The sequence below is a fragment of the Carassius gibelio genome, chromosome A3 (assembly GCF_023724105.1).
Source record: "Carassius gibelio isolate Cgi1373 ecotype wild population from Czech Republic chromosome A3, carGib1.2-hapl.c, whole genome shotgun sequence".
Taxonomy (NCBI): domain Eukaryota; kingdom Metazoa; phylum Chordata; class Actinopteri; order Cypriniformes; family Cyprinidae; genus Carassius; species Carassius gibelio.
The window spans coordinates 7,583,182-7,604,541 of record NC_068373.1 but is presented as its reverse complement, the minus strand read 5'-3'; the positions used below and the strand labels follow the sequence as shown (position 1 = coordinate 7,604,541).

The window sequence follows — 21,360 nt, the reverse complement described above, 5'->3', positions numbered from 1 at the left end:
TGCTGGATTCTATTCGATTCTATTTTATATTTTCCAAACTGATTGTCCTAAGTAGTTTCTTAGGGGTGCTTCTATTCAGTCTATGCTATTCTATTTTTATTTTTCTAAACCAGATGATTAAGCCTATTCTATTTTATTCTATTCTATTCTCCATCAGTTTTTCAAACCATTTGTCCTGTGCAAGGTTGAGAGATGGTGGATTATTTTCTGTTGTGGTATTTATATAGATAGTAATTGTATAGCTTTAAATATGTTCTGTTGGTTAAAACTATATTTTTGACATACAAAATGTGCCTACTTAATCCCCATACAAGCCAAGCCAGTCAGTGTGTCTGCAGTCAGCACACTCTTAGTGCTCCAGCCTGATTCACATTCTCCATCGATCCACTGGGATGATCACGCACCCATCTGGGGGTCCTGCTCATTTTCTTAGGTACCTCCACCGTACTTATTACACTATAAATATCAAAAACAGTCTCCAGTCTCAAATGGTAACAGCACATCTATATTATGATGTCTTCCCTGAGAAACATTAATATTGCTAATGGATTTAGTGGCTCCCATGTTCAATAGTGCAATTTTTGTGTAAAACGTGTTAAGCTAACAAACAACCGGCTGCTGTCGTAATGTCTGTTCCCAGGAGAGCCTGAGCAATCATTTTACTCTGAGAGTCTGGCTATGCTAGATTGAACGAGAACATATTTATCAGTTGCTTGACGCAAACTCATTAAACAATTGCTTTTAAAATTGTCTCCCAATGAGGATCTGTTTGATGGTCCTTTTGAGAACTTTAACTGCTGGTCAAATGATTGCTGGTGAGAATGATTGTTTTATTGGTTTATTTATCTGATGTTATACCACTAATCAAATAGGTACTGTGGTACTTCCATGCTATTTTAAACATATACAATGGAATGTTTGGAAGTTCCTTGGAGAACCACGCAAATGGCTTGATCCATAAATAGAGTATGCACACTACAATCTGATACCATCACTTTCATAACACCCTTTTTAAGGGTATTTTTGGATTTACCACCATTCTGTATACTGATGAGAAAAATATTCCAATACAGTATTTGTTTTTTTCTGGGTATGGTTTATGTAAATAATGAAACAGAACCTTTGAATTAAATAAAAGGGTGTGGAGAATATTTTAAACATAAACAATAATCGACCCAATACTGTGTGAAAGCAGGTCTGTGTCAGTTACTGTATTTCTTCTGATGATAAAATCATCCACCCATCCGTCTATATCTACATCCTAAACCACAGGTGATGAAAACATTTCTGGTAGGCTATAAAAACTCTTCATATACTGTATATGTGTGTGTGTGTGTGTGTGTACGTGTACGTGTGCGTGTGCGTGTGTGTGTGTGTGTGTAAAAGACATTAAGATTAGTTAATATAATATATTAATATTAGTTAATATTTTACTTACTTGCATTTATAATAAATCTTTATAAATAATGTATTAAATAAAACCTAAATTTTGTAAGACGTCATTAATTAATTTAGATTAGATAGATATAGAGTGCGTGTGTGTGCCTGTGCTGTGTGTGTGTGTGTGTGTGTGTGTGTGTGTGTGTTTACATCATGGTAAGTCTATACAAAATATATATTAAGATTTCATTGATATATATATATACACACTGTAGAAAAAAAATACCGTTAATTGACATTAAATTACTGGCTACTACTAGCATGACTACATTAATTTACTGTATGTAAATTCACAGTAAATTACTGTAAACTAGTTAAATTACTGTATCATGTTTACACTAAATAATTGTGAATTGACTGTGATTTGGCAGTATGCTCCTGTAGAATTACTGATTTAGCTGTGAAGTTAATGCAGTCAGATTACTGCAATTTAGCAGTATTCTGCTGTAGAATTACAGTATAAACTGAAAATCAGTAGCCATTAATATGCTTTTAATTTACTATAAAATCTATTGTTAATTCATTTACTTTTTTTTCATCTTTTAAAGTGATAATATAATTTATTTTGAAATATTACAGTTGCATGCTGTGAAATCCCTGAAATATTTTACAGTGTATATATATATATATATATAATATCTCTCTATTGACCAATCAGAGGCCAGAACCAGAAATCTAATTTTGTTACTGGCTAAACTTTTCTACCTTAAACTCTTTATCCAATATTGGTAAAGAAAATAATCTCACAACACTGGTTATTGATTCTTTTCCAGTCTGTTTATTAAACCACACAAGCTTCAAAACCTGTACTTTATGTAGACTGTTAAGAGTTAGGCTACAACAGCATTTAAGCATGAAAACATATCGTACATTTTCCTTCACCATCATGATGACGATGATGAAGAAGAGATGTGAGAGCATCATCTCATTCCCCAGGACATGTGTGTTTCTCATTGGTTAGTGTGACTGAAGGTGGGGTTTGAAGATCGCAATCCCAAATCAAAGCCATCCGAGTTTGGAAAAGAGGGATGTGATTGTAGCAAATGGATACGGTGGTGATCAAAACTCCTTAAAAAGCATAGAAAGATGTGTGAGCTCTGCACGGGAGCCTAACAGCAACACGTGGAAGAGACGCGCTCAAGTTTCCTGATCACAGCGACCGTCGGAACAAAGCCCGGGTTTGAGCGATGTGTGGTGGATTATTGTTGTTATTATTATTATTATGAGCGGCCATGGCGTGGTGTGACCGTGGGATTCAGATGCTGCTGGCCTCCGTCGGGGCTTTCGTGGCGTTCAGTTTGATGAGCATCGCGATCGGGACCGACTACTGGCTTTATTCTCGCGCATACATCTGTAACGCCACCAACATCAGCACGGACGAGACGCAGAGTCAAGCCAAGAAGATGCGCGGAGATCTCACGCACTCCGGGCTCTGGAGGATCTGCTGCATAGAGGGTACCATGTGCTCCACATCCTTACACTCGAGTTTTAAAAGAGAGGAAACTTGTTGTCTTGAGGCAAAGACGTCTTGCTTTAGGAGGCTTTTGTTCTTTATCTGCATGCATGTGAACTCAAAACAAAGGTGTTTTTTTTTTATTTAACAATGCCATTTAGTGTGTGTGTGTGTGTGTGTGTGTGCAGACAGTAGTCTATGTGAAGGGGGTCTAACCTACCCAGAGACACTGGAGTGTGAGATCTTTGATATCTTCTAGACAGCGAATGGAGAATTCGAATGAAAGAATAGACCAGAGTTTCAAAACAGAGATATCAAAGTCAGATCTCAAATGTTTCTCGTCAGATAAATCCAAAACCATTTTTGCTGATTGATCACAGTATGTGCGAAGTCTGACATTCTTAAAGGAAATTTTAGGAGAAACATCTAAATCATGCATTAACTCTTTTATGCAATGACAAAAAGCTATGAAATAGTCCTCTGGGGGCTTGGCTTTTCCATCCAGAGGAACTGTCAACCACTCATCCGAACTCATCCAGGGGGCTTGGATCTCTCTCAAGTGACCATAACTTGACGTTCACTTGGAAGGGAGTGGAAATGCTCCCCGTTTCTCTCGGTTGGCACCAGCGGGTTTCTTGAATGGACAGAAAGGCATAATGGGTCCAGAGATCCTCCTCATAAATCCTCTTCCTTCATTCATGTGTTTCACGCATTTGATGCTGTTGCTTAGAAACAATATGTCTGAAATCACTATGGTAACGCTGGCCGATGTTTAAAAATAGATGAATCCGTTGCTTCTGTCCGTAGATAAGAAAAAGACAGACAGACAGAGAGTCAAACAGATGTTTAATAACATATAGATTCATGTAATTTTTAAAAGATGTCAGGGTTTTCCCACAAATGATGGAGTTTTGGCAGAGCTTCGTCTCAGACAGTCAGACTGATGACATCATGTTACGCATCTCCATAGACTAAACAAGGACATCATAGTTGATGAGCAGTGGTAACTTATTACTTATCTTTTTCTAAAAGTCGAATGATAATGTCGTCAGGCTTCATATTTCTTACTGAAAAAGGAAATGAGTTTGTCTCTCGGGAAATTAGGTGATACCGGTAATTAACCACTACTTCGTGTATTGTCATTTTATAGTGTGAAAACATTTGACTTTTCCCCATTGAAAGAAGAAACTTATTTAATTTAGTTACCAAAGAAACTAATGTTTATTTTACTTCTTTTATTTTTATTTTATCATTGCTGCTAATATCCAAAGTCAGAAGGGAATAGGTCATGGTTTTTGTTTATTTGTTTGCTTACTTTATTCAAACTGATCAAAGCGTGTAGATCTGTGTACATCTAAAATCATACACTTATGACCCCATTTATTACTTGTTGTACATGTTTGTAATATATATATATATATATATATATATATATATATACACACTCATTAAGTTTTTTAAAGTTTATTACTTAAACTTAAATAAACACATAAACTGTACCAATTAAAATAAATAAATAAATAAATAAAATAAAATAAAATAATATATATATATATATAAAAAAGTTATTTTGGAGTTATTTTATTGTATTTTAAACAAAGAGAACACAATCAGCCATGCAACAATGAGTGGTACACAAAAAAAAAGAACCTAAATAATTATATGAAATAAAAATAATAAATAAATAATACGGTAGGCTTGTCAGTTACACGGAAGATTATATGACAAAAGATACCTATAACAACCAAAAAAGACATATGCAGCAAAATATATACAAAATCCTGCATGTTCTAATGCATATACTGTACAATCATCTAGGGAGAGTTATAATGGAGTTTTAAAAGATTAGTCTGAGAGCTTCCTTCTGGGCAGTATTACTTTAGTATTATCTACTTTTATAGTATTCATTAAGTATTTTATTATTTTAATTAGCATACAGCATGTTTTGAATTAGCCCGTCTCTTTGTTTTTTGAGTTTTTATTTTAATTTTATTTAAAGATTTTGTCATTTTGTTATGTAATTTTGTCATATTATTTTTGCTGTTATCCTCATTACTGTTATTTCTGTTCAAGTAGACATATCAAATGCAAGAAATACATGAATTAAGGAAGAGGATTTATGAAGAGAATCTCTGGACTTTTTTTCACACGATTTGAGATGTGTCCACAACACAAATACCAAAGTCTAATAATCTGTTGAACTTCCTAACAGTAAGTATGAGCAATAATAATACTGATACTTGCCTCAGAAAAGAAGACACAGACAGTCTTCATATTGATCGAATTGTGATGACAAGCAAAAGCACACTTCCCCAGCATGCAAAGCACTGATTGGTTTAACTTCTCGACAAGGCGAACGATTGGCTGCCCTGCCCTGATTCACAATTATGACAAAATGCCGGAGGCGAGGAATGTGGCAGCTGTTTCCTTGCTGCTCTGGATGTGTCTGGTGGGGATGTGGGTTTGCAAAACAGGAGGGGGCTCTTGGCTTGGGGGAGAGGAGCGTGTTGCTGTCTGCTGTATTAAACCACAATGAAGATGTCAAAGGCATCTTTGGAGACATTATGGAAATCAGACCTGAGGTTTCCATGGAGAAGACAATCCCAGCGATGAGTATTGTTACCTCCAGACAGGCCGCAGGGACCAGGTGCACATTTTCTCCTTTTCTCTCGCTCTCTCTCTCTCACTCTCTGATATGCCTCCGTGTCAGTCAAGCAAGGTTCCTTATTTGGTCTTTATGAGGCTAGGTACACTTCAGTCAACGGGCAAATAAGCAGCTCCTATAAATCAACAGCCAGAGCGGAGCTTTACATAAGATCCTATGGCTCAACACGCTCACTGTACACACTTTCAGGAGTTATAAAGTCTTAGATTTTGTGTGGATGTACAGTGGAGTCTGAAAGTCTGAGAACACATAGGAGATGGCAGTATGTGAACCTGGAACCTTGAAATAAACAGTGAGGATTTTCAAGAATGCTAATGTTAATTATTAAATATTAATGATCTTTTCCATACATTTGTTACTTTTTCTTATCCGTCAGAAAAAAATATTATCTTCCCAAAAAAAATTTTAACTCTTAAATTTATAAAAAAAAAATACATTTTCTTATTTCCCTCGTGCACCTCCTAAACAAGAGACTGATCAGGTTTCAGAAACAAAACTCTGTAAAGCTACCTTCTCCAATATTTACAGATAAAAATGTTTTATTTATAATGCAGTCAGGCTCATCACCCCTCTCTAAAATAAAGCCCAATCAGGAATCTGACCTTAACCATGTTTTCACAGACGAGGGATGGTCCAAGGTCCTTTGTCATGGTTGAGTTCATCATTCTCTTATACAGTTTAAGATGTTGCATAGAGTCTAGGCTATTGGACAAAAGCCAAATTGTCTAAAATCATCCCTGGTTTGTGATCGGTGTCAAAAAGCTCTACCTACTCTTAATTATAATTTTTGGCTTTGCCCACCATTGACCTCATTGAAGTCAATTTCAGAATGTTTTATTTACAATACATGGCAATACAGAAATGTTCACACTACTTGGCAACCCTTCTTGTAACATTTAAAAATAATAATATTAAAAGAAGAGGTAAGAAAATACAGGTAAGGAAAAAAACCTTTCTCTATACCTGGACTTTATGGTTCCCTTTTGAACGGTCTCTCCTGTTGCGTTAATCATGCTATGAGGTAACTCCTGTTTACTCTGATACTGAAGACTGATTTGATCATGTTTGTAGCTGCACAGACCAATGGCGCTTCCATTCGCCAAAAAGGGTGGAGGCAACTGCTATATAAGTTCAGCTCTGATTGCCATTTCATTAGAATTATATCCTGCAGTGACGAAGATTATCTCCTCGCTGACACCACAAGCAAAAAGCAGAAGAGAAGAGAAGAGAAGAGAAGAGAGAAGCTCAGCCTCCCGCTTGCTGGCATGAGAAGAAGCTTGAAGCCTTCCCCTGTGGTCATCCAGCTTTTAAAAAGAGCATATTTTCTGAGCTAATTTCAACTGTGACATTGTTGCAAATGTTGCGCCGTGAGTGTGGCAGATGGGAACAGTGAGTACGAAGCCTGTCTAGACAGTTTAGGCACAATGTTCTCAAGGCGAGTACATGAGTCTCTCCCTTCTCTGCTCGCGGATCACTTCTTCCAGACGGCCTGGTCTCCTGTTTCCACCTTCCCTAAGAGGAAAAACCAGAGGAGCAACTGGGCTTTAACATGGGGCTCCAGTTAAATCATGCCTGCTCAGGTCCCATATGCTTCACTCTCCCTTCAGTGCTTTGATTCACCCTTGTTCTTTACACGTGAGGATCAGCATCCCTCGTCAACTGTGAGTGGCTTGATTTGCTTTAGGGGTTCAGAGGAGAAAGCTGTCATGGATGACTCAATGTTGTTTATGGCTTCATATGGTGAACAGGAGAGGTGAGGGTCAGTTCTTGCCGAGGTTGAAACTGAAACCAAGGCCCGCTCACCATCCCTCCCCTCAACACCGAGCAGTGGAAGCTCCATTCATGTTGAGTTCACTCTTCCCATTCAGCGTATGCCCAAACAAACTACTGCTTTTTTTCCCAAAAAAGATGACATGCTCAGGCCCATTCTTTAGGAATCTGAATTGCTCACTCATGAGATGGCTGTTCAAGATGCTGATTTTAAAACAGATACCTCGTGCAAATATGCCCTGGGGACTGGTTTATATTGGTGGATCTGAAAGATGCTTACTTTAACTTCAGTCCCCCATCACAGATGAGATTCGCATTCGAATGAGTGGCCTATCAACATACAGTCCTGCCATTCAGACTTTCGAAAGTTACTTGAGACAGATTGGAATCCACATCTTGAATTACCTCAATGATTGGCTGGTTTTCACCAGATCAGATCAGGAACTAATGTCTCACAGGTTGCTGCTGCTCAGCCAACTGGAGCGGCTTGGGTTGAAAATCAATTTAGCCAAGAGCTCTTTGTCTCCCAGCCAGTTAGTAGTCTTTCTGGGGACAGTTATCAATTCTGCCCAGATGCGGGCATGGGTTATGGCGGAATGCTGCCTGATAGTTCAAGCTGGGACTTCACATCCCCCCAGGGCTTTCCAGAGGATGCTGATCCTATTGTTGGACACTTCATCTGTGATTACTCTGGTCCTGTTTCACATGTGGCCCCTGCAGTATTGGCTCAAGGTTCATGTCTCATCCCACACTTGATCCTAGAAAACTTTCATCTTAGGGTGACCACTAAAAACCTTCCTACCACCGGGGCACCCTATCCTGGTCTGCGGGAAGTCGTGTCCTAGTGGTTAGAGAGTTGGACTCCTAACCCTAGGGTTGTGGGTCCGAGTCTCAGGCCGGCAATACCATGACTTATGTAGGTGCCCTTGAGCAAGGCAGTGAACCCCCAATTTGCTTCCCGGGTGCCGCAGCATAAATGGCTGCCCATTGCTCTGGGTGTGAGTTCACGGTTTTTGTCTGTTCACTGCTTTGTGTGTGCACTTTGGATGGGTTAAATGCAGAGCACAAATTCTGAGAATGGTTCAGCATACTTGGCTGAATGAATGAATGTCACTTCACAACATGGTGGTGGTAGCCTTTAGAAATCGCCACGGAGGTTTCATGTTATGTTCCCTCTACAAGTAGGCTCAATACCTCCTTTCCTGGTGGCCCCACTCTGGAGGAATCAGATGTAGTTCCAAGAGTTGGCCAATACCACTGAGGAAGGACCTCCTTTTATAAGTGAGATGGCTGGCCAGTCAGTCCTGAGAAACAACATGTTGGTTAATTTTCTAAAGGGGAGCTTGGAAATTCAATCTTACTCACCCTCACACTGCCGACTTGGGACTTATATATATTTCTCAGGGCCCTACAGAGCAAGCTGCTCCAGTGAGCAAACTTGCAACAGCTTTAGTGTTGGTCAAGTGAGTAGGTAACCTGAGAGTACTGTCAGTCTGTGCTTCATGTCTTTGGGCCTATTATAATGACTGTAGAGTGGTCCTCAAGCCAAGACATAGCTACGTGCCAAAAGTGCTCACCACTCCATTCAGAGCACAAGTCTCACCCTTCTAGTGCTCCCCAGTTCAAAAGGTGATCAGGGTATTAATCTACTCTGCCTAGTTCAATGTATGTTGAGCCCTTTGGCCCATGTTGGCACTCAGAGCAGCTCACGAAGCAGGTCAAGAAGCAGAGATCTTGATGGATAGTGGATGCTATAGCCCTGGCATATGCCACAGAAGGCTTACACTGTCTTTATAGGAGTGAAGGTCCACTCCATCAGAGGGATGGCCTACTCCTGGGCTTCATCCAGCAACATTTCTATTACTTAAGTAACCTAAGTTGCCTGATATAAGGTAACGAGCCAGCCATGGCCTCACAACCAGTTTAAGAGCGGAAACCTCATGCACTTATAGTTTGTTGTTTTTCTTTAGGATTAGTTTATTTAAAATTTTCATACACATTTGTTGCAAACATTTATTTAGTTACAAATAACTCACAGGACGCAAAGGTCACTTCACATACATTGTGCTTTATTTAGTTGACCATACAGAACTATATTTTTGGGAGCATGCACCATTAGTTACTTTTGGATTGTCATTCTGTTTGTATAAATACACGTTTCTGAGCTTACCAGTGTTGGATTCCAAACCCGGGAGAGATCCAGAGAGTTGGCTGGCTTAAACGGGTGGTGTTTGGAGCAGGAGCAGTCTTATAGGGGAGTTGGCCTAATTGGACACTACCATTGTTTATGTCCGGGGGGGATAAATATCTCGTTAGATATTTTGGGGTTGATTTATTTTATATTATATTGAGTACTTTTGTTGAGTTAAGGTTAAGTAAAAGTATATTCCTTTTGGAATAAGTTTTAGGTAGATTTTGCTGGTATTTGTAGCTTATGTAGTAGTGTTGTTGTTAGTCTTCCCCTGTGTGTTAAAATTGGTCTGATCAGCCAATATATAAGTCCCCGTTGTTTCTTTTGTAAGAGGTCAGTTTTATTTTTTGTGTAGAGCTTTAGTTACTGTTTGTTTATTTGACTTTTGTTTTTGGGCCCAAACGTTTATTTTCAGTTTGTTGAGATGATTATTAGGAAATAAAATCCTTATATTTCAACTTCCCTTGCGACTCCTCTTGCTTAACTGCTTGGTCCCTGACAGTCAGTTAGAATTTTTTGAAGCATCGAAAATACATTTTGGTCCAAAAATAGCAAAAAAAACTATGACTTTATTCAGCATTGTCTTCTCTTCCGTTTCTGTTGTGAGTGTGTCGGTGAGTTATTAATGACATAATTTAGATTTTTGGGTGAACCATCCCTTTAATGCAATGCTCATTCCCATATCTCAGGGAACCTTTTATTTTCCTTGCTCCTGATTTTCAAACAAAAGGGTTTATGTAAAGTAATTTCCCCATTTTTTTTTCATTCTCAGAATTGTTTACACTACTGCTGCATTTTATGTATATTTTTATTTACTTATTTATTTTTTATCTTTTTTTTTCTTTATTTTTCTTTATTATTTTTCTTTTTTTAATTGGTTTTAATTGCATGATGCAATTTTCCTACGAATTCATTATGAATTGTAGACATTATGAAAGATTTATTGTGCATATTCATTGTATTACAACAGAGTTTCATGAGATTTCGATGAACTGAGATGTCAGCTTTTTAGTGATTATAAAGGGATCGCATTCTACCATGCAATGCCAGTGGCTCCCTATGCTTGTTTTTCTGTCAAAAGATAACAGTTATTGATGTTGTGGTTAGGCACGTGGAATTCACTATTTCATATAAATTTTATGGATGCATTGAAAAAAAAGGCTACTTATATAGGCTACTTTTATGCTGACTTTTGCGGGTGGGAGCGGGACAAAACAAGAATGTTGCAGAAGGAAACGGGATGAGATAAAATATTTCTGCAGGAGCGTGACTGGAAAATTTGTCCCTCTACATCGCACTTTGGTAATTGATTATATGATGAAAAGTGGTGTATAAATGAGAGGTCAATAAGACCACAAATATCTATTAAAAAGTGAATTTGGATCTCATTACTAAAAATGCAAACATTAAAATATACAAAATCTGAAGATAACACCATGGCAGGCAAATTTGATAGACACATTTGCACTATAGATGATATTCATATTCATGTATCATAGTATTTACATTTTACTCCAAGATGTTTTTAATAATTTGTGGCATAATGTGTCAGGTTTAATATATATATTGTTTTATATAAAGACTTTTTAATAGACTTTTCTTTTTAACAATGACTAGACAAGAAAGCACATGCCCCACTTACTCAGACCTAATTAATAATAATTAATTTGCTTCTTTTTTAACACTAGACCCAATTAATGGCATGCTGGGCCACACAAAAGCTGTGTCACGGAGTAGACTCCACCTGGAGACAGACAGAGGGAGGGAGGTTTGCAATGTGACACTATATGACGGAGATCTTCAAATCTGGCCCACAAGATCCACTTTCCTGCAGAGTTTAGCTCTAGCTGTAACCTTAATCAAACACCTGAGCATGCTAATCAGTGTCAATCAGGATCATTACAAAATCACAGGTGAGTTTGAACTCTGTAGCGCATTCGCCCTCCAGGACAAGATTTGAGGAACTCTGCTATATGATATTAAGAGGATAGTTCACCAAAAAATGAAAATTCTGTCATTAAACACTCACCCTCATGTTGTCACCCTCAAACCCTTAAGTCCTTTCATGTTCAGATTTTTAAATCCAAATTTTTTTTTTTTAAAGGGGGGGGTGAAATGCTCGTTTTCACTCAATATCCTGTTAATCTTGAGTACCTATAGAGTAGTACTGCATCCTTCATAACTCCAAAAAGTCTTTAGTTTTATTATATTCATAAGAGAAAGATAGTCTGTACCGATTTTTCCCGGAAAAACACGACCGGCTGGAGGCGTGACGTGTGGGCGGAGCTAAAGAATCACGAGCGCCAGTAGGCTTTTGCATTGAGAGCGTTTGTGACATTACCTTGAGGAAAAAAACATCATCATCCAAAACAAACCATGGCTTACAGTCAGATTCAGCCGTTTATTTATGATCCAGAATCAGATCCAGAGGTTGAAACTGAACGAGAGTAGCAGCAGCATCCACTGGTCCCTTAATGCTGTTTTTTTTTTTGGTAATCTGTGCAGGGTTGTCTTGCCCTGGCAACCAAAAACACACTTCCTTTGTGACATTTCGCGACGCTCTCTCTCTGATCAGTGAAGTCTGTTGTGCTCTCAGTGCTCTGCTATATGGGAGCGCGCGCTCTTCCGGCAGAAGTGCCTCAGGACCCATATAAGGAAATTCCGCTCCATCTAACGTCACACAGAGCCATACTCGAAAAAAACTTTCCTAAACTTGTGACAAACTGGAAGGAGTATTTTGGGAACAAAAATACTCCTTCAAACGTACAACTTAATTTTTGAAACTTTGTCCATGTTTAGCATGGGAATCCAACTCTTTAACAGTGTAAAAAACTCAGTATGCATGAAATAGCATTTCACCCCCCCCCCCCCTTTAAATATGCAGTTCTCATGTGCAAGTTAATAAAATCAAAATTATAGAGGAATTGCATTTACATTCAAAACATTGCATTTTATGTCAATTAAAACCTTATTAGAGGGTTTATAGCATTTTGTATGTAAAGAATAGCTCAGTACTGACCCTTTTGGCTTGCCATACATTTAGCACATGTTTACACAGAAAAATAATTAAAATGCCCAGTGGAACAGAAAAACATATTCTGTGCGAACAACACTTTATTGTAAAAGGGCAAAGTAATTGCATCATCTGTGTCACAACTTTATTATTGGCCCAAAGCAAACTTCTTAAGTGCGAAAACCTTGTACATGCTCATACCGGTAAAATTGTACTTTGTTCACTCATAGCATCAATGCTGTAATTTACCGGTAGTTTTCCACAAAGGGCTGCATGTGTGAAAGCCCCTGTTGATTTTAAAGTCTGTCACTGAACAATTCTAAGATTTAAAATTTTAATATTCATCTTCTACTGCTTCAAAACAGAACAAATTCCTACAATATGCAGGATGTTTTCGTTATTTAAATTTCGTAATTGTTTATTCTGCTGCCCAGTATTCTCACTTATGCTTGGTGATTTGCATTGTTTCCAGGTCCTCTTGACTCTAATCTAGACCAGTTTCATATTTTTTTCTTTTTTTTTTTAGGTCTCAACAAAGGAAGTTGTTACCGAATCGATCATTTCCCAGATGACAATGATTACGACACTGACAGCCCTGAATATCTCTTACGTGAGTGACTTATTAGTGTTACTGTCTATATGTCAATGTTTTTATCAAGCGCGTTTAGATATTTTGCTAAAGACATGTTTATATGTGTGTGTGAACAGGTATTGTGCGCGCCTCCAGTGTGTTCCCCATCCTTAGTACCGTTCTGCTGTTTCTGGGAGGGCTGTGTGTCGGTGTAGGACGCATCTACAGCAAGTGGAACAACATATTACTCAGCGCTGGGATACTATTTGTGGCAGCAGGTAAACTTAATAATGACCACCTGCTAACATGCACATGGGTTTTCAACTCACTACAGATGCTTTTAGAATATTACTAATTTCAATTTGTTGTAATGTAATTTAATATAGGACAATTTCCATGCTCTGATAGTCCACCTTATCCCTGCTGTTACTGGCAGGTGCACTGGAACTGAGGGGGCGACAACTCCTCCACGTTTTACTGTTATTCAACTGAATTTAGTGGGTTGATAATGCTTGTTTCAAAAGTGCTTTCCTTGTATGGTCTGTAATTCACTATAGTTTCATCATCAGATACATCTTAAAGCCGATGACAAGACTCTTTAGCAAAACCGTAAAAGAATGTGTAAAATACTTGAGTACTAGACTTAGATAGCATAGTATGTCTGGGCAGGGCATGTGTTCTCTAGATGCTGCATTAGCAGCTAATTCAAGATTACAGATTTTCAAATAGTTGTATCTCAAGAATAATTAGCACTTAAAGGGATAATTCACCCAAAAATGAAAATTGTCATTAATGAAGGTAATAAAAACATCTTCAAAGTAGTCCATGTGACATCAGAGGGTGATTTAGAATTTCTTGAAGCAACGAAAATACATTTTGGTCCAAAAATAGCAAAAACTATGACTTTATTCAGCATTGTCTTCTCTTCCGGGTCTGTTGTGAGCACATTCACTGCACTGCAGTTTAGTGATATCCAGTTTAGTGAACTAGTTGTCACCAAATCATTTTCATTTGATTTCATTTCGTCTAATTAATGTACTCAAACAGTACACTGACTGAACTGCTGTGAAGAGAGAACTGAAGATGAACACTGAGCCGAGCCAGATAACGAACGAAACATTGACTCGTTCTCGAGTCAAGAACCGGTTGCATCGTTTTTCGGATCACCAGTAGTGATGGGAAATTCGGTTCTTTTCTGTGAACCGGTTCTTTCGGACAGTTCGTTTCAATAAACCGGTTGAAGAAAACGGTTCACCAGTTCTTTTGCACCCGAAGTAATGGCGTCATTGGCGATGATTGCCCTTCATTCAAGCCTTCGGTTTACCTGCGCTCATAACATTAGCACAGAATAAGTTCAGAATCAATCACCAAAAGAATCAGTTCAGTTCAGACGCTCTGTGTGTCGGTCTGCTTCACGCTGAATTACACATGCGCAGTATCATCAGCTCCTTGGTTCACGAATCGGACGCGTCCGACAGAAACGGTTCTTGACTCGTTGAACAAGTCAGTCTTTTGTTCGTTATCTGGCTCAGCTCTGTGTTCATATTCAGTTCTCTCTTCACAGCAGTTCAGTCAGTGTACTGTTTGAGTAAATGAATTACTCCGGGATATTGGTTTGTTTGAACTCAGAGGGAGTGTCAGCCACATTAAAAAAGTAACAGCTTAAGTAATTTGTGGATTGTTTATTGGAGACGTGAACTGTTTCAAACGATTCAGTTCGATTTTGGGAACTGGTTCAACCGGTTCACTAAGAAGAACCGGTTAAATCGAATGATTCGTTCACGAACCAGATATCACAAACTGCAGTGAACGCACTCACAACAGACCTGGAAGAGAAGACAATGCTGAATAAAGTCGTAGTTTTTTATATTTTTGGACGAAAATGTATTTTCGATGCTTCAACAAATTCCAACTGACCCTCTGATGTCACATGGACTACTTTGATGATGTTTTTCTTACCTTCCTGGACATGGACAGTATACCGTACATACACTTTAAATGTAGGGACAGAAAGCTCTCTGACTAAATCTAAAATATCTTAAACTGTGTCCTGAAGATGAACGGAGGTCTCACGGGTTTGGAACGACATGAGGGTGAGTTATTAATGACATAATTTTCATTTTTGGATGAACTATCCCTTTAAGGTTTTGTGGTCCAGGGTCACATATATCAGGGTGCCTATGATATTTTAAAGGTCAAGATCCACACACATAATACCTGGAAAGCTATCGGTTAGCATTCCTTGTCATCTCAGTAGCAGTTTTTCAACCAGATGGTGATGTTACCGCATCTACCGGCAGAGTCTAATTGGACCATGCTAATGTTATGGAACCCAGCTACAAAGAATTGTGCAGGTAAACCTCACTCCCCTGGCCTCAAAGCTAGAGACTATGCTCTTTAGAATCCTTGTTAGCATTTCTGCCACACATGACAATTAACACTATTAAGTGTTATAGACCAGTTACATTAGTGCCATAACCCAAATAGGAGTAAGGTTTAGGGGGGTGAGTGACAAAGGCTTGGTGGTTAGAGTTGTTCAGACAAACCTCACTCTCTTGGCCTCCAGAGGCACACTAGGAACTGATGTTAGAGGCTGTGGCCTTTGTTAGTAGATGGCCTACCATGCTGGTTGACACTGGTTCAAATCTTGGTGCCATGACTCGGTTGGGAATGAGCTTTAGGGTGGAGATTGTAACTGAGGAAAGCTGTGCAGGTAAACTTCACTCCACTGGCCTCAAGAGGCACACCAGCAATTAATGCTAGGGACTAATATTTAGTATCCTTGCAAGCGTGCCCACCTCTCATGCTGGTTGACGGTGGTTTGAATCCCACTCATTGTACAAGTAGGGCTGGTTACACCAGGGGTAGCCAACCCGTGCTTCTGTAAGTCTACCTTCCTTTATAGTTTATCTCCAGACTTAATTATACACACCTGGGCCATCCAATCATGGGAGTTCAGGATTACTTGACAATTACAGACAAGTGTGTTGTCACAGTTTGGGCTACCCCTGAGTTACACTAACTGGCCAAACCTTGATCCACTCACATAAACACGTATTGCTGAGAAGACATTTGTAGCTTTTGCCAAGTGTCATGTCTACATTCGTATTCACCCCTGAGAAAATCTATCCCATTTTGTCTAAAGTCTGTCTTCAGTTTTCAAAGGCAGTGCCATATTGTGGAATTTTTGTCCCTGATATTACAGTAGGTTGACTAGTAATTACATCTGATGAGCTCATTCTGCAGTGTTAAACTTTCAAAGATGGAGGTGTTGGGTCGGCGTGATTTTGCCAAGTAAGACATGTTCCTGGATCAATATCTTTTGTTGATCCTGGATCAATATTACTTTCCAAAAATACAGACTTAACCCAATCCCTACCCCTAAACCTAACCTTACCCATAATTTATTCTTAAAATCTTAAAAGGGAAATGATTGCTGATTTACAAGATTGTAGAAGCACTGTATCCCGATTGTAAGCCTAAAACTGAAATCTCTCAATTCCGATTGGTTGATTGGAATGATGTGACAGTGACATGACATACAGCCAAGCATGGTGACCCACACTCAGAATTCATGCTCTGCATTTTACCCATCCAAAAGAGACCCACACTGTGAACACACACCCAGAGCAATGGGCAGCCATTAATGCTGTGGTGCCCGGTGAGCAGTTGGGGTTTCTGTGCATTGCTAAAAGGCACCTCAGTCATGGTATTGCCAGCCCAAGACTCGAACCCACAACCTTAAGGTTAGGAGTCAAACTCTCTAACCATTAGGCCATGACTTCCCCTTTCCCATGTTGTACCTGGTGAAATCACGCTCACCGGTGTTGACGCATCCCAATCAGCCGAATTTAAAATCTTTATGTTTAAATCCATGTGTATCCATACTTTTATCCTTTTATAACCAAGGAAAAGTTTAATAAAGTCATATCATTGTTATACTACTTAACAAGGTGTTTCTCTTATGCTTTACTGGCTCTGTTTTGTGTCTGGCAGGTTTGAGCAACATCATCGGTATTATCGTCTACATCTCCAGCAATGCTGGTGACCCCAGTGACAAACGAGACGAAGACAAGAAGAACCATTACAACTACGGTTGGTCATTCTACTTCGGAGCACTCTCTTTCATTGTAGCTGAGGCGGTGGCCGTTATGGCTATCAATATATACATTGAGAAGAACAACGAAGTACGGTTCAAAGCACGCCGTGAGTTCATCAAGTCTACTTCGTCCTCTTCACCGTATTCTCGCATGCCCAGTTTTCACCACCGTCGACGGCACTCGCGCTCCAGCTCTCGCTCAACGGAAGCATCTCGTGAGGCATCACCAGTGGGCATGAAGATGATGAGCTCGGTTCCCGTTGGAGAAATCAACATGTACACATTGACAAGAGACCCTCTCAAGTCAGGGACAGACAGCTCCTATAGCCCAGAGCACGATTCAGGATTCCTCCAAGTGCACAACTGCTTTCCCAAAGACCTTAATGATGGTATCAACAGGAGGACAACACCTGTATGAGGTTGCATACTGGAACAGAAGAGATGAAGTTGCCACTGTGGCAGATGCCAGTGGAAGGGATACTTATTGGTGAAGCCTGTTAACCAGTGACATCTCTCATCAGTGAAGGAGAAGCACTGTGTTAAGCGGGAAAGGTTTCATCTTGACATTCAACAACCATTGCGAACACGGTAATTTGTGTTTCTTCTTGTGTTGCTCCTCACATTTCAACAGGAACTCTCAGAGAGACCCATCTCTCATCAAAGGTCAAGTCATGCAAATGTAAAATGGAGAGTCTTTGGCAGTGCTTCAGATATTAAGGACTTTGAGTAAGCCAGTCCATTCCCTTGGTTAATAAATATCTTTTTGTTCGTCAGTACAGTGCCATAATCTTAATGTATACCAATGTGATAATGACTCTCACAGTATTTAGATGGTGCTAATGTAGGCTCACAGCTGAAGCCTTCCCATTCTTGTGTGTTCAGTACAGACTCGAGCTGAATATTGAATGCCCTTTTCTGTGTTATATGTTTGTTGCCGCAGTTGTCTAACCCTTTTCAGTGTGCCTATCATCTTGGCAGTGTCAACTGCTCAGACTTTTTCTGGAGCCACTTTGCAACAGTGCAAAACTGTGTTCCTCTGTTTCCGTTGTTGTAAAACTGGAAATATCAGTTGAATTACTAAATAATCACTGGGAAAATTTAGTTTAGTAGATTTATGACTACTAATTGCGTATAAACTCCCTGCTGAAAAGACCAGCTTGGATTTTCATGATGTTCAGTTGTTAATTATATGGAGAAGCGTGGCTGGGATATTTCTTTAACGAATTAGTATCTTAAGTGGATAGAGTATGAGCAAACATTAACATTACTTTGGGGACATCAACCAAAAAGGACAATTATTTCAGCTGCATTTTTAAAAAAAGATTACAAAGGCTTTAAACAATTATAAAGAAATGTTTTCATGTGCACTGATGAGTCATGCAGTAGAATGCACAATAAGCCTAGAGGTTACGCAAGTAAATTGGGTCAGTTTTGATTTCATGTTGTGTTTAAGCTAGATCAGAAGTCTTAGGTTTAGATTCCAGGGTTCCTTGCTCAGCACCAGCATTCAAAACACATCATGTGATGGTGACCAGCTCTCTAATGGTCTCTTCAGCAGGGAAGTAAAGCAGTATTCAACAGGCCTCAAGTTTTATGCTCTCATTTCAGATTCTGACTGCCATTAATAGTAGTTCAACAAGTGTCAGTAGTTAACCAGCCAGTGTCGTTGTTTTCCATTGTGAATCAGTCAAAGCCTTCATCTCCATTGGGGGGGTTTCACCTCCACTAAAGCTCGGCCTTTGCCTGAATGTGGGTTACATAGAGCCACTTCTTCTTGTGAATTTGAGTGATTGCAGTGCAACATCTGAATGGGGCATCTTTGGGGATCTGACATTGTTGGAGTCCACTGATAAAAGGAGTGCTGAGAGATGTTATACATTTGGAAATGAAAGAAAGTTTTGAGTCGGTCAGCCCTCGGAAGTATTCCAGTGACAGCTGATAAGTATCTAGGGCAGAGCAGTATGAAAGACATCAGTGTGGCCGATCCAGCCTTTTAGAAGACCATTCGAAGTGTCTTAGCCTCACCAGAGCCTTATGCCTGGATTTCTCTTTGAGTCGACAATATAACCTCATCTCTTCTCTGTTGCTGCTGTTTATATGCTCCCATCTAGATCCTAAGTGAAAAATCTATCGCTTTTTCCCACCAAGGGCTGCATTATCCATGTGAGCGGTCAAATCAGGGTCGCTAATAGTGTTTCCTCACAAAAGGAGAGGTGGCAGATGTAAATCTCTGGTATGTGTTTCACTGAATTGAAGCATTTACAGCTACCTTTTCTTAGTAAAGCCATTCTGACAAGCTTTTGAGCCATGGCTCTTTGTAGAACGGCGCGTGGTGGGAAGATGTAAACGTTTGTTGCATGTTTTTCTCTAACCCATTGACTTTGTGTGCTTTTCACAGTATTATTAACAGGATGACTCCGGGATGCCTCACTGCCAAGCATCTCTCACTATAAATACCTGTAATGTTCTCTGTGTTCATCTTGGAAGGCGTTTTTGTCCTTCTGGTTTTCTTTCTGATTTGCTAATGTTGTTCTCAGTATTTCTCTGTACCACGGACAAAGTCAGCATATCCTTGCTCACATAAATACATTTAATTGAGGAACGGTGTCTCGCTTATGCATAAGTGCTTTGTTATGTGACTTTTGTGTTTTGTAACAGGACTGGGAATAATCTTACAAATTAAACAGCCTAGCAGCTGTCTGTATTTGCAAAATAAAGCAATTAGAAAAGCAGTTTGCCTTTGTTTTCAATTGAATATTTTGAGGGTTAGACAGACTTTAATGCATTCTTTAATTCAGTCTTGCCATAACCTACACATGTGGGTCAAGTTGACCCAATAATATTCATTCTGCCCTTATTTACTCACCCTAATGTCAATCAAAATCCATTTTTTCAATAATGTCCATGCAGCTATTTTCCATAGATTGAAAGAGTGACCGAGGATCGGTGCTTTAATTCATCACAGATATGTCCAGACTCCATGATACCAGTTGCAATGGTTATCACCTGACTGGAGCGAAAGATCATCAGTGAATAATAACTTGGATTACTAATCGGCTACAATTATTATGATGCTTTTATGTCAAGTTGTCCTTATGACTCATTCACTATATTCCAGTTGACTTAACCATTGAGTCACCTCAGAACTAAATCAGTCCTGTAAATGAATCATTTATGTGAACTATAATATAAAAGATCTGAAAAAAATCCAACTCAAAGGAGCGATTTGTTCACAAATAATTTAGAAGTTTGACAGTGCCAGTCCTCATTCACTTTCATTAAATGGAAAAGGGCAACCAGGATATTACTTTTAAAATCCACGGGTTTGAATAATAGTCCTACAGGTTTGAGATGACATGAGAACGAGTGCTGTTCTTTCTCTTTGAATAATGCTGAGATACTTGAAGGATGAAACAAAATGAGGAATGTCATGTAAAATGCGAAAACGGGCCAAAGTGTCAGCATTTTGGACATTTTCTGATCCAATCCAGTGACACTAGCTTCCTTAGTTTTGACACCTAAAATAAATGAAGATTTTCTTGCACTTTTGTATAAATAGTTAAGCCTTCCAGTAACATGTATGAATGGTTTGAATCTACAGTGAATTGTAGATTCATTTTACCTCTCCAGTAACGAGAGTCATCTGTTTAAAGCAGGTTGTTCATTCATCTTCAAAGTAAGGACATCAAAACAAGTTTGTGTCACTTTAACAAAAGGTAAAGAACATCAAGGACTTAAGCAACCTCCTAACCATGAGAACCAAAGTGAATATTTCCATTTGCACTACAGACATGAATTATACCTCAAAATATGAGAAAGGGAAGCGTGCTTTTATTATTTCGAAAAAAAATTAAAAAGCAGTTGAAACTTTTTATCTCCATTTGAAATCTATTTTGACACAATTCTTCTCGTCTTTTGTTCTCACAAGACTGAAAAATTGAGAGACTGCAAAATTCTTGTTCGCAAAGAAAAGTTTTTTTCTCTCTCTCAGAATTGCACGTTTTCTTGTCTCACAATTTTGACGAAAAAATCTGAAATGAAAGATGTTAACTTGCAATTCTGAAAAAAAATAAAGTCTTATAGTTTAAAGCTGACTTCTTTTGCACAATCCCGAGTAAAAGATCCAAATTGTGAGATATAAACAGAATTGCAAGGGGG

At 38.9% G+C, this 21,360-nt stretch overlaps 1 protein-coding gene across 1 annotated transcript; it reads left to right on the top strand.

Moving 5' to 3' along the window:
* Nucleotides 1-2,435: 2,435 nt before the first annotated feature.
* LOC127940731 (voltage-dependent calcium channel gamma-4 subunit-like) lies at nt 2,436-19,934 on the top strand. Its single transcript, XM_052536159.1, has 4 exons — nt 2,436-2,895; nt 13,059-13,142; nt 13,241-13,381; nt 17,100-19,934. The coding sequence occupies exons 1-4, from the start codon at nt 2,673-2,675 to the stop codon at nt 17,618-17,620; spliced, it is 969 nt and encodes a 322-aa protein (XP_052392119.1). The 5' UTR covers nt 2,436-2,672; the 3' UTR covers nt 17,621-19,934.
* The last annotated feature ends 1,426 nt before the right edge of the window (nt 19,935-21,360 follow it).